The 13,556-nt window shown below is 53.9% G+C and overlaps 1 protein-coding gene across 2 annotated transcripts; it reads left to right on the forward strand.

Annotated features, from left to right (window-relative positions):
* Positions 1–389: 389 nt before the first annotated feature.
* Positions 390–12,582, forward strand: CHRM1 (cholinergic receptor muscarinic 1). Of its 2 annotated transcripts, none has more exons than XM_007995063.3 (2): positions 390–474; positions 10,560–12,582. In XM_007995063.3, the coding sequence occupies exon 2, from the start codon at positions 10,638–10,640 to the stop codon at positions 12,018–12,020; it is 1,383 nt and encodes a 460-aa protein (XP_007993254.1). In that variant the 5' UTR covers positions 390–474; positions 10,560–10,637; the 3' UTR covers positions 12,021–12,582. The 2 variants fall into 2 exon arrangements, with proteins under 2 accessions (XP_007993254.1, XP_007993245.1); XM_007995054.3 differs by lacking the exon at positions 390–474 and adding an exon at positions 806–1,021.
* The last annotated feature ends 974 nt before the right edge of the window (positions 12,583–13,556 follow it).

Below are 13,556 nucleotides of genomic sequence, written 5' to 3' on the forward strand. Positions count from 1 at the left end.
CCAAGGAAACAGTGTGCCTTTGTGAGGGTGTGTGTGCCGCTGGGTCTGTGCAGTGGGTGTGGGTGTTTGTCTCCCTGTATCCGCCTTCTCTCCCGTCCTGGACTTTTAGCCTTCCTGGGCTCGCCTTCCTCATGTCCTTCCTCCTCCCTCTTGGGTCTCAAATTGGGTGCCCTGGTGAAGGAGGGGGGCACACTCCAGAACCTAGTCCAACCCCAGACGCTGCCTGAGGCTTCCCTCCAGCTCCCCTCCCTTCGTTTTCTCCCTTTCCTCCCTCCCTCTCTTTCCCTTTCTCCCTCCCCCCTAAGGCTGGCGTGCCAGGGGGTGGGACATGCCAATCACTGGCTGTGCCTCTCCCGCTGCCAGCACAGGGCGCAGCTCCCCCCGGGAGCCAGGTGTTTGGGTCCCTGGAGACGCCGCCGGCCCCCAGGGAGGCAGTGGGGCTGAGGACCCTACAGACCCCTCTTCAGCCCCATGGTGAGTACATTTGGGAGGGCTCGGGAGGGGCTGCTCTGAGGTAGAGGGTAGGAGGGTACTGGGGAGCGGGGGAGGGCAGGGACCAGAATGAGATGGAAATAGGGATGGACTCCCAGAGACAGGAGGAGGCCAGAGAGGGGTCTAGAGGGCAAGGGGGCTCTGTAGCATCGAACACTGGCTGCTCCAAACACTCGGCCTCCTGGCTTTGAGTGGATATATCTGATGCTTTTCTGGGCTTCAGCTGGCAGAGGAGATGGAGACCCCCCTCAGGAAACTGGACCTGAGGCCCAGAATGGATTAGGCTGCCTGGTAAAGGCAGAGCCCCCAGCACCCTAGGGGCAGAGTGGGAAGGGCAAGGGGCCAGGAAGCAGCCCTTGCCACTAGCATCCTGTGGGAGGTTGACCCCCATCTTGATGGGGGTGCTAGTCCCAGAACCTCCTCCTCTCCTCCCTCAGGACATCCTGAAACCCACCACCCCCGTCCACCTCAGCTCCCCCGGGATGGACTGAATCAGTCTGCTGGCCAGACAGAGAAGCTGGAAGCCAAGGTGGGTGTCGGGCCAGAAGCCCGCAGACCAGGCAAAGAGCCCCAGGGCTCTTTGGGGACAGATGGGCACATGAATGGTCACACTGGCCAGGGAACGTGGCCCTGACGTGCGCAGGGGCCCAGAGGATCCTCCTTATGTTTCTAGTATCTTGGGTTCCCGCAGGGTGGATCTCAGTCCTATATCCAGTCAATGCATGGATACCAATGGGCACCCATGCCAGGTACTCACCCGAGTGCCCGCAGACTGCACAATGTAGGGATGGGCTAGGGGCCATGAACTCTGATTCTTGTACAGCTGTCAGCTCCTGGGCAGGCCAGCTAGAGAGGGGGTCGTCAACTCTCATTAGGTCATCCAGACATGTACAGCTTAGAGGTTACAGAGCCAGTGGAGACGGGTTCACCTCTTTGCACAAAACACACCTGCAGCTCCACCCAGACTGACCGAGGACCTCTGCCCAACTGGCTAGAAGGAGTCGGGCAGTCTCCGGTGGCCAGACGTCTCCTTTCTTGGGGTAATCAGCTGTTCACTGGGCTGTCAGATGAGAGTTCTCTGCCCTCTGACCTCAGCCACCTGGCAAGCTGAAGTCGCTATCACTGCTGAGATATGAAAAGGAAGGAGGTAGTGAAATGGGCTGCAGAAGATGTGAGTCTTGGCTCGCAGCTGACAGCTGGCGGCTGGAGTTCTGAGAACTGGATTCTGAAGTGTAATGGGGAGTCCAAAGTGTCAAGAAGGGGCTAACCAGAGGTTAGAGGTCATATCAGACCTAGAAAGGAGGCTTTCATTGCACGGAGGGACTGAGGATGAGAAAGGGAAAGGGACGTGCTCATGGTCAGAGAAGAGATATGTAGGGATCCAGTTGGGGCTTGGGCTCCGCATCCTCAGCACAGTGCTGCGCTGCCGCCTCCATGAGCAGGAAGATGGGGTGGGAGAGCAGGGGGCGCAGTAAGCTCTGAGACGCAGAAGCCTGGGCTCCCAGCAGGCGGGGAGAGGTGGGTGAATTGCACTGGGTTTCTGCTCTGCTGTGGTGCCATGGTGATGCCTACAAGGATGGAGGAGGGAGGGAGAGAGAAGAAAGGAAATGAGGAGGGGAGTGCAAGGAGCCAGGAGCAGGGGGCTTGCAGAGAGGAGGATGAGGGACCCAGCACCTCTGATGCCACACTGGCAGAGTGAGGTCTAGGGTCCAGCTGCTCATGCCCATGCTCTGGCATGGTCTGGCCAAAGTCAGGCAACTGCTTAAGATCCATCATGGGTGAGCAAATTTGGCAGTGATTCTAGAGCTCATGCTCCTCTTCTAGCTAAGTGGTGTGTTTTATGTAGCATTTAACTGATGACTGCTGCCCTCCACAAGGCTGGTTGGCCCTCCCAATGGCAACTGTTGAGCCTTGAAAATGTGATCAATTCTATCTGTTTACTCCCTCATTCCCAAAGCCAGGCATCAGGGGTGGAAGTTTTATGCACCTTAATGGGTCAAGAGCTGCCGTCAAAGAAAAGTTAACCCTGAGGGGAGAGCTGCCCCATCTGGGCTGGCTTCTGGGGTCAGGCCCTAGCAGAAGGGACCAGTGAGTAGACCTAGCCAGAAGGAGCGCCCTCCTCATTGCATATGTGAGGCCTCAGGTGCCCAACCCCACAGCCCCCTCCACATACCTTCTACTCCCCAATATTATCGCCTCTCCCTAACCAGGACTCTACCAGCTTCCAGGCCCAAAATCACAAGATGGCTCCGCTCCTCCCTCCTAAATCTCTTCCCCAGCATCCCTCATTCTCTCCCTCCCCTTCCGTACTCCTTGGCCAGTGGTAAGTTCAGAAAAGCCTGGTGTTCAGGAATCCCTCTCCCCATTTCTCTTTCCCTGCCTCCCCCAGTGGTTCTCTCCCCTCCCAGTTCCTCTCACGAGCCAGATCCCCAGCCCCTAGGGATTGGTCCTGGGCACTGGCAGTCAACAGTCTGGCCTGCTGTAATAAAGGCTCTGACCTCATCCCTTAACCCTTTGCGCCCAGGCTAACATTTTCCTCTCCCCAGTGACAAATGCCTTGGCACGTCCATGTCTATCCTGTCACCTCACTTAGCTTCCCTGCAGCCGGGTGAGGCAGAGTTTTCTTGGTCCATTTTACAGACAAGGATGCTCTTGGCTATTTTTCTCCTATGCTCTCCAGCAAGGCAGGGCCTCACTCAGGGGTGCAAGGACCTGGCAGATGAGATGTGGGAGCTCGAGGGAGAAGAGGGGCCTCTGGACCATGCTCTGGACCTGGTCCTGACGCGCACAGGCTCCCCTTCAGGCTCCAGGGTCTGAAGTTGAGTACACACGCGTACATTTATTCCACAGGTATTTACTGAGCAACTACTATGTGCCAAGCCCTGGGATAAAGCACTGAATGAGACAGACACAGCCCCTACCCTGCCCTTTAAAGGGCTTCAGCAGACCCACCCTCTTCCCACAGCGCTGTCATCACACATCACACGGATATACGACAGACACTGCCGCGCACACAAGGAGGCCAGATTCTGAAAGAAGGACCAATTGCTCATCGTTAACTGATTCAAAGCAGGGCTTGAGTAAGCTAGCTGAGGCGGGCAAGGAGGCTGGCGAACACCCCCAACCTCTCAAGAGCAGGAGTAGGGTTGGAGAGGTTGGTCTCGGAGGCAGACGGCCTGGATCCAAATCCTGGTTGCATTGCTGATGAGCTGTAAGGTCCCTCAGGTCATAATGCCTCAGATTAGGCCTTTTGCAAACTGGGATAACAGGACCTACTTCACGAGGAGTTGTAACAGGTAGATTAGATCGAGTTTATAATGGTTATGTATATAATGCTTAAAGCCATGTCTGGCATATAGTATGCAGCCAGTAAATACCAGTTACTATAATATTGGTAATTTTTCTTTGCTGCTATTTATGTGTAAGGAGTATTAGTAATATTATTAAAGGCTTCTAACAGCTTTCATCAGGAGACCACAGTCCTAGAGAGAAGCTCCTCCCTGCTTTCTCACTGTCTTCCTGAACTCCAGGCGAAACACCCTCTGAGGATGCGTCCCTACCCATCACACAAAGCTATGGGCCCACCTCCACCATTCCCAGCCTTGCTCAGCAATGCATATACCCTCACACACAAACACTTATCCTAGGAGTTCATCCCATCCCACAGAAGGGCCACCAGCTCAGGATGGTCTTTTACCCAAGGTCACATAGCAAGACAAGAGCTTGCAGCTAGGCAGAGGCAGTGCCAAGGACTGCCTCGGGGGTCTTCCTGCTGCCCACTGCAATCCCCATTGACAAACTCACTGCATACGTGAGCCCCAGCCCCCATGGATGCCTTCACAGGACGTGCCCTGCAAATGCAGCTTCAAGCCCCCTCTTCAACCAGCTGGCTGTCCTGAGTCCCTCCTTTTTAGAGATTCTAGAGCTACCACTGAACCCCGCACCCTAACCCTCAGCCTAGGGCTGGTCTCCCCCGGGGAATCTGCCACAATCATGGGAAACCAGGTTCTTTCACAGTCACCGTCTCACTGATCCCACAGGAGCCTTGGACAGGTAGAAGACCGCCCCACATCGACAGTTAAGGAGACTTGGACAAGGTCACACAGAAGGGACTAGAGCACATCTCCAGGAACCTTCTCCTGAGCTCTTTCTCTGTCCAAGAGAGGGCTGGGGGTGAGGACCTCTGCTTCGGATACAGAGGAAAGGCAGTCATTCATTGATGGGTCTGTTCTTGGGCTGCATCATAGGGGGCAGAAGATCTAGATGGTGGCAGAATCAGGTTCCAATTCTCTGAAACCTCTGGTGACTTCTCTTCCTACCACCTGTCCCAGGGAGAGGCCTTAGCCCTCATCCGGCATAGGTGGGGCAGAGGGGTTTTGCCGAGCTGGAAAGGACACAGGGTTGGAGCCCACAGGTCTGGGCCAGAATCCCACCTCCACCACTTCTGTAGGACCAGCAGAAATCTACTTTGCACCCTGAGCCTCAAGGCCCTTATCCATAATATAAAGATAGAGCAGCCCATGGGAAGTCACTGAGGTGTCCTGTGGTTAAGGGAAAGAATATATATTAAGTACCTGCCATCCAGGAGGCATCAATTATGGTGGTTAGCAATAGGACTATTAAAATGGAAGATTTGGAAGGGATTTCCAGACATCAAGGCAAGGGACTGCCGGCTTCTTCACCTCCAAGGACCCCTCTAAGAGAGGTCCTCACCTCCAGGGACTCCTTGAGTTACTTCTTCTCACAAGCCCCCTGTTCTGAAAGCGTTTTTTAATTCACCAAAGTTATAGCTAGCCTTGCGATGAGCACCGTGTTCCCACCCCGAGTTGATGTCATTTCCAGCCCCAAGTGAGATAATGTAAGTGAGCCTTCATCCTTGCCTCAGGGACCTGGGTTCTTTCTGTTTGGCACCTTGAGATGTTGGTTTCTGTACTCTGTAAAATCTCCCCAGACACCAGGCTTGTCCAACTCCTCCATTACAAATGAGCAAACTGGGAACCAGAGCAGAGGCGTGCCTGGGGTCTGGAGGGGAAGGGGCATGGTGGGAAGAAGCTGGGCATTGGATCAGGAGAAGGAGTGGAGAATAACAACAGGCCTGGGCGCAGTGGCTCGTGCCTATAATCCCAGCACTTCGGGAGGCCGAGGCGGGTGGATCACTTGACATCAGGAGTTTGAGACCAGCCTGGACAACATGGTAAAAACCTGCCTCTCCTAAAAATACAAAAATTAGCTGAGTGTGGTGGCAGAAGCCTATGATCCCAGCTACTCGGGAGGCTGAGACAGGAGGACTGCTTGAATCCAGAAGGCAGAGGTTGCAGTGAGCTGAAATCATATCACTGCACTCCAGCCTGGGTGATGGAGTAAGAGTTCATCTCAAAAAAAAAAAAAAAAAAAAAAAAGAATAACAATAAGGCTTTGACTTTTTAACTGAGTGTCTGTTTCAGTGCCAGGCACTCTGAACGGTATCATCCTCACAGCTGGGGATGAGGGCAGCAGAGGAATGAAAGATTGACTGGTTGCTGATGGTCACACAGCACGGAAGGCTCAGCGCCGAGCTTCAAACCCAAGACTGGGAACTACAAGGCCAGCACTAGGGTGAATCAAGCAAGGCACTCGCCTTGGAGCAAAATGTAAGAAGGAGACATAAAAATACTCACTAATCAAGAGAAATAATATCATCATAATATTTTTAAAAATCAAATAACAAATTCCAGCCCACAGGCTGGCTGGCTGTTTTTGTAAATAAAGTTTTATTGGAACCAGGGTCAGGATTAGGGTGAGGTGAGTGAGAAAGGGTTATGCAAGTACAGGGTGGACCCTGTCTTTATTTAACATGCTGTTCATCTTGGATTTTTTTGGCATTAACTTTCATTTTTGTAAACATTACATTAAAATAGTTTCTTGATTACTAAGTTTTGGGGCACCCCTTACATTCTGCATTGGAGGCAAGCACCTGATTTTCCCCTTACCCTAGTCCTAGTCCTAGCCTGCTGAGGTATAAGGAGTCAAGCTTTTTTTTTTTTGAGATGGGGTCTCACTCTGGCACCCAGGCTGGAGTGCAGTGGCATGATCGCGGCTCACTGCAACCTCTGCCTCCTGGGCTCAAGTGATCCTCCTGCCTCAGCCTCCCAAGTAGCTGGGACCACAGGTACCTGCCATCGTGCCCGGCTGATTTTTATATTTTTAGTAGAGACAGGGTTTCACCAAGTTGCTGAGGCTGGTCTCGAACTCCTGAGCTCACGTGATCCATCTGCCTCAACCTCCCAAAGTGCTAGGATTACAGGCATGAGCCACCACGCCAGGCCTAAGGAGTCAAGCTTTAAAGGCTGCACCATGCCCAGGCAGATGAGAGGCCCCTGCAGCAGGGCAGGGTGCAGCCTCTCAGGCTGGCGACTCCCTCTTGTCTAACTCAGCCTTTGCAGGTCTTTGTCCAGGGCCCAGAGCTATAGAGCTGATCCAAACTACCAGGAGGGTATGGCATGGGGGGCAGTACCCAATCTAGGAGCCAGGAGACCTTGGACTAGACAATGCCTACTACTCCCTCTTCTCTGGGCCTCAGCTGCTCCCTGTGAGCAATGGGCATTAAGGAGCACTGAGCTCAGAAGATGACAGTGACGAGAATTGCACAAATTCTCAAATTCTCAAGGGTAGTGTTTACCAGTGGCCTCACTGGGGAGAGCGCCAGCCTAATCCCAGCCTCCAGCCCAATGGCTGACTTTGTTTAAGGGAAAGGGTACGGCAAAACTCAGTCATCAAGACAAATCATATTTTAATGTAATATTTTTAGAATTCAAATTAGCAAACTATGATCCCCAGGCTGGCCTTCAGTTCTTGTAAATGAAGTTTCATTGGAACAAACTGCTTGGGCTCAAATCCTAGTTCCTACCTTCCTTGCATGATCTCGTACAAATTCTCTTGCTTTTCTCAGCCTCAGCTTCCTTATCTATAAAATGGAGACAATACCTGAAGTGAGCCGAGATCGCACCACTGCACTCCAGCCTGTGTGACAGAGTGAAACTCCATCTCAAAAAAAAAAAAAAAAAAAAAAATGGAGACAACAGCAATCCCTTGATCATAGGCTCCTGTTAAGATTAAATGAGATTGGCTGGGTGCGGTGGCTCACACCTGTAATCCCAGCACTTTAGGAGGCCAAGGCGGGCAGATCACAAGGTCAGGAGATCGAGACCATCCTGGCTAACACGGTGAAACCCCGTCTCTACTAAATATACAAAACATTAGCCGGGCGCGGTGGCGGGCATCTGTGGTCCCAGCTACTCGGGAGGCTGAGGCAGGAGAATGGCGTGAACCCGGGAGGCGGAGCTTGCAGTGAGCCAAGATTGTGCCACTGCACTCCAGCCTGGGTGACAGAGCGAGACTCCATCTCAAAAAAAAGAAAAAAAAAAGAGAGAGAGAGAGAGAAAAAAAAAGATTAAATGAGATTATGCATATAAACCGTTTAGCAGCAACAACTGGCACTCAAGGGGCATTCAATAACAACAATGAGCGTTATTATTACTAGTTGCTGTTGTCATAGTATCAGACATTTCCTTTTTTTTTTTTTTTTTTTTTGAGACGGAGTTTCACTCTTGTTGCCCAGGCTGGAGTGCAATGGCACAATCTTGGCTCACCGCAACCTCTGCGTCCTAGGTTCAAGCGATTCTCCTGCCTGAGTTTCCAGAGTAGCTGGGATTACAGCCATGTGCCACCACGCCTGGCTAATTTTGTATTTTTAGTAGGGAGAGTTTCACTATGTTGGCCAGGCTGGTATCGAACTCCCGACCTCAGGTGATCCACTCGCCTCAGCCTCCCAAAGTGCCGGGATTACAGGCGTGAGCCACCACGCCCGGTCAAGAAGTAGATCTTTCTAGGCAGCCTAGCACCCTCATCACTACACATCCTGAGAATTAAAGGAGACCTACTGTGTGCCATGTGCCAGGGCCATTCTAAGCACCTTACATGCATTGATTCATTTAATCCTTATCACCTGAAAAGAGGCAATGGTCTTGCTAATGGGTATTAATCCCATTTTTCAATTGAGGAAACCTAGGCATATGGAAGTTATATCACTAGCAATAATCACACATCCAGTGAACAAGATAGACTGGATTCAAATCCAGACAGTCTGGTTCCGGAGTCCAGGTTGCACATGCCCCCTCATGTGCAAACTGTCCCAGACACACAAGCACACACTGCCAGCCACAGTCCTTGCTCATTCTGTCCCCCACTGAACTCGCCACGCTGAAAGTGACTTGCGCACACTGAGGGTTCATGGCAAGCCATGGAGATGCCCTCAGCCACAAACCACCCAGGTCACCTATCACAGCAGCCTGTCACAAGCCAGGTGCCCAAGGAACACTGAGGCTCAGTGGACCCTTGCCCAACATCTCTCCCTTGGAATTTTCCCAACAGTATAACCCCTGAAAGTCACAGCTGAGGGTCAGGGGACCATCAATCTCTTCAACGGACAGATGGACACCTGCGGCAGAACAGGAAGGGACCCACCAAATCACATGGCCACAAAGCCCCTAGCTGAGCTGCCTGGACCCTCACCCTTCCATCTGGCTTCACTGTGGCTGTGGGGGCCTCCTGCCCAGCCGGCAGGTCGTTAAGGGCCGTGGCCTTTCTCTTTACCCAGCCTTAGTACCTGGACCAGATTCCAGATCCAAGAAAAGTCTGGGGGATCTTCCCATTCCCCTTGCTTCCCCCCACTTAGCTGGGGCCCAGGAACAGAGCCAGGAGAGGGAGGGAAGCCTCCTACACCCCATATGGGACCAGAGCCCCCTGAGCTAGGAGCTGAGGCCCTCATTCCTGCTTCCTGCTTCTGCCCCAGACCTTCTTTTATTGTTGGGGTGGTAGTTTGTTTGTTTGTTTGTTTGTTTGTTTTTTTGAGACGGAGTCTCGTTCTGTTGCCCAGGCTGGAATGCAGTGGCGCAATCTCGACTCACTGCAACCTCCGCCTCCTGGATTCAAGCGATTCTCCTGCCTCAGCCTCCCGAGTAGCTGGGACTACAGACACCCGCCACCGTGCCCAGCTAATTTTTTGCATTTTTAGTAGAGATGGGGTTTCACCACGCGAGCCAGGATGGTCTCGATCTCCTGACCTCATGATCTGGCTGCCTTGGCCTCCCAAAGTGCTGGGATTACAGGCGTGAGCCACCATGCCGGCCTGCCCCAGACCTTCTTACTGCCAAGTGAGTGTCTGAGTCCAGCACAATTTTCCCTGCTGCCCTCATAGAGAATTCAGTTCAGCTCCCAAAACCACCCACTACATACATATGTAAACCCACATGCACAGAAAAACGTGCAGAAAAAAATAGACACACGCACACACCCCTAAGGCCCCTCTGTTCCCATCTCTGTTTATCTTCTCAGGAGCTCCCTTTTCTTCCCGTCTCTCCTTATTAGTAGAAGAATCCCACTAGAGCACCACATACCCAGGGAAGGTGAGAATGGGTTCTTTTCTTTTTTTCCTCTTTTAGGACACATTTCTGTTCTTGCGGGTTCTATCATACTATCTCTGTCACCACGGCCAAGCCTTGCAGCTGCTCAGAGCCACAGTTGCCTCACAGCGAGATGGGCGTAATAAGAGCCCTTTCTCCTAGAGATGTACAACAGTTAAATTAGATAATTCATTTAGGTGGCTAGCACTGTGTCTGGCATGCAGTGACTACGCAGTAAGTGAGGGCTTTAATAAAGTTGAGTGAAATGCTTTGAGAATTTGGCAGGACTGTACACGAAGTGAGTTTCCCAACTCCTGCCACCCGAGTTATGTAAGACAGGAATTTGCGGTAATTTCCCAGTGAGAAAATTGAGGCCCAGAGTCTGAATGGTAAAACTGGAATGAAGATTCAAATCCCTGGATCCCAAAGCCACTCCACACTGCTGGCAAATCCACTTATGGCTGGGAAAGTGCATGATAAATGACCATGAGTGGGCATCAGTAAGGGAGGGCGATGCTATCTGCTCTGAAGCTCTGCAAGGGCAGGAATTACATCCCCAGCATCTCCCAATAAGGGCTATCAGAAATATCCAGTGGGCCAACCAAAGCCCATGTCCTCTCTTTTCAGGTGATGACTTTCCTCTGAGGAAGCCCTGTAGCGTGCCTGGAGGAAGGGGCTCTCCAACCCCAGCCCCGCCTAGCCACCATGAACACCTCAGCCCCACCTGCTGTCAGCCCCAACATCACCGTCCTGGCACCAGGAAAGGGTCCCTGGCAAGTGGCCTTCATTGGGATCACCACGGGCCTCCTGTCGCTAGCCACGGTGACAGGCAACCTGCTGGTACTCATCTCCTTCAAGGTCAACACGGAGCTCAAAACAGTCAATAACTACTTCCTGCTGAGCCTGGCCTGTGCTGACCTCATCATCGGTACCTTCTCCATGAACCTCTATACCACGTACCTGCTCATGGGCCACTGGGCTCTGGGCACACTGGCTTGTGACCTCTGGCTGGCCCTGGACTATGTGGCCAGCAATGCTTCCGTCATGAATCTGCTGCTCATCAGTTTTGACCGCTACTTCTCCGTGACTCGGCCCCTGAGCTACCGCGCCAAGCGCACACCTCGCCGGGCAGCCCTGATGATCGGCCTGGCCTGGCTGGTTTCCTTTGTCCTCTGGGCCCCAGCCATCCTCTTCTGGCAGTACCTGGTAGGGGAGCGGACAGTGCTGGCTGGGCAGTGCTACATCCAGTTCCTCTCCCAGCCCATCATCACCTTTGGCACAGCCATGGCTGCCTTCTACCTCCCTGTCACAGTCATGTGCACGCTCTACTGGCGCATCTACCGGGAGACAGAGAACCGAGCACGGGAGCTGGCAGCCCTTCAGGGCTCCGAGACGCCAGGCAAAGGGGGTGGCAGCAGCAGCAGCTCAGAGAGGTCTCAGCCAGGGGCTGAGGGTTCACCAGAGACTCCTCCAGGCCATTGCTGTCGCTGTTGCCGGGCCCCCAGGCTGCTGCAGGCCTACAGCTGGAAGGAAGAAGAGGAAGAGGATGAAGGCTCCATGGAGTCCCTCACATCCTCTGAGGGAGAGGAGCCTGGCTCCGAAGTGGTGATCAAGATGCCAATGGTGGACCCCGAGGCACAGGCTCCCACCAAGCAGCCCCCCCGGAGCTCCCCAAATACAGTGAAGAGGCCGACGAAGAAAGGGCGTGATCGAGCTGGCAAGGGCCAGAAGCCCCGTGGGAAGGAGCAGCTGGCCAAGCGGAAGACCTTCTCACTGGTCAAGGAGAAGAAGGCGGCTCGGACCCTGAGTGCCATCCTCCTGGCCTTCATCCTCACCTGGACACCGTACAACATCATGGTGCTGGTGTCCACCTTCTGCAGGGACTGTGTTCCCGAGACCCTGTGGGAGCTGGGCTACTGGCTGTGCTACGTCAACAGCACCATCAACCCCATGTGCTATGCGCTCTGCAACAAAGCCTTCCGGGACACCTTTCGCCTGCTGCTGCTTTGCCGCTGGGACAAGAGACGCTGGCGCAAGATCCCCAAGCGCCCTGGCTCCGTGCACCGCACCCCGTCCCGCCAATGCTGATGGTCCCCTCTCCTGCATCCCTCTACCCCAGTCCCCAGGAGAGGCCGGTGGGAAGTGGGCAGAGGCTGCATCCTCAGCCCCAGGGCCCTGCTCAGGCCTCACCTGGCTTCCCAGGCCCCTGGGTCACCTTCCTGGGCAGCCCAGAGAGACCCTGCCAACTTTCCAGACTTCGCTATTCCCAGGCAGGGAGGGAAACCTGGGGAACTGGTTTTTCTGTTCCCTGCTGAGTGAGAATGGGCTCTTCACCAGGAAGAAGGCCCGGGAGGAGGATCCGGGCTTTGGACTCCTTGTTTGCCTTTAGGCAGGAAGTCAGGAGCCAGCAGGGCGGGCCAGGAGAAAGAAGGCTTAACATTAAGTATTCCTTGGCCCAGCGGCCGCCCGGATTGTGGTGTGAGATGGTGCGCCGTGGGGGGCACAGTCAGGAACTGAACCGGCCACTGGGAGAAAAGCCTGACTACAGGGAGCTGGGGAACCCGACCTGGGGATCCCCTCACTTCATAGGCAGAGCCCGACCACCTGGGCCCTAGGCATACTCTCCAGGATTGTCCAGACCCCCGACATATGTCCCCAGAGGGTCCCTAGGTGGGTCAACTCCAAGGCAAATATCCAAACATCAAGAAGATAATGACACTGGAGGGGTCCGGCTTGGCTAGTCACACATCAAGTCCCAAGGCAGCAACAGGACCGGGAGCCAGGTGTGCTGACTGTCCTACAGTATCATTTTCCTGGGAGTGGGAGTCAAGTGTGTCTGCTATCAAGCCCCACATCCATACCCCCTGCCCCAGAGAAGCCTCAGTCCCTCCCTCCTGGCTCACAGCCACCACCTGGAGGATCTGCTCCATGCAGATGTAGCCAGGCCTCCCGCATGCTGCCTGCCTCCGGCCCTGCCCCACACAGGCCTGGCCCAGCCAGCAGGTTCTCTCCTGTGAGCTCCCCAATCCAACCCGTGCATGGCCTCCCAGCCACCCGGATCTCCAGGCCCAGCCTGGCCCCAAATGTTCTTTCCTTCATCCTCAGCAAGTGCTGAGTCTGTGAATAAAGCCACATAACCAGCGGGCACTAAGGTGCCTTCCTCCCTGTGTTGGCTCAAGGCCTTGGTCTCAGGCCAGGGCTGGATGGGGCAGGGAGGGCCCAAGTACTTTGGATTGTGGGCCGTGGCCCTGAAAGTGGTTCTAGGAGGGACAGCACTGCATGGTTGGATCTACTAAAGCCTGGGGACCCCGGCACCACGGAGTCCCTGGCTCAGGTGAGTGGGGCTATAAAAGGCAGACTTGACCTCTGAAAATGAGACAGCTAGGTGAAATAAACCACCCCGGCCCACATCCCTGCATATTCTCTATTGGCTCTGCCATACCCAGGGAGAACAGAACTCTTCCAAACCCCTACTTACACATGAGGAGATAAGGCCCAGAGATCCAGGAGGATTGTTCAGGGTTACCCCATAAAGCAACACCCAGACTTCCAGGCAATTCATAGCCTCCTGACCTCTGGACTCTTCCGTGAGTAGATGAGAGGCCTAAAGTATTTGGGCCAAAA

The sequence above is a fragment of the Chlorocebus sabaeus genome, chromosome 1 (genome assembly GCF_047675955.1).
Source record: "Chlorocebus sabaeus isolate Y175 chromosome 1, mChlSab1.0.hap1, whole genome shotgun sequence".
Lineage (NCBI taxonomy): Eukaryota > Metazoa > Chordata > Mammalia > Primates > Cercopithecidae > Chlorocebus > Chlorocebus sabaeus.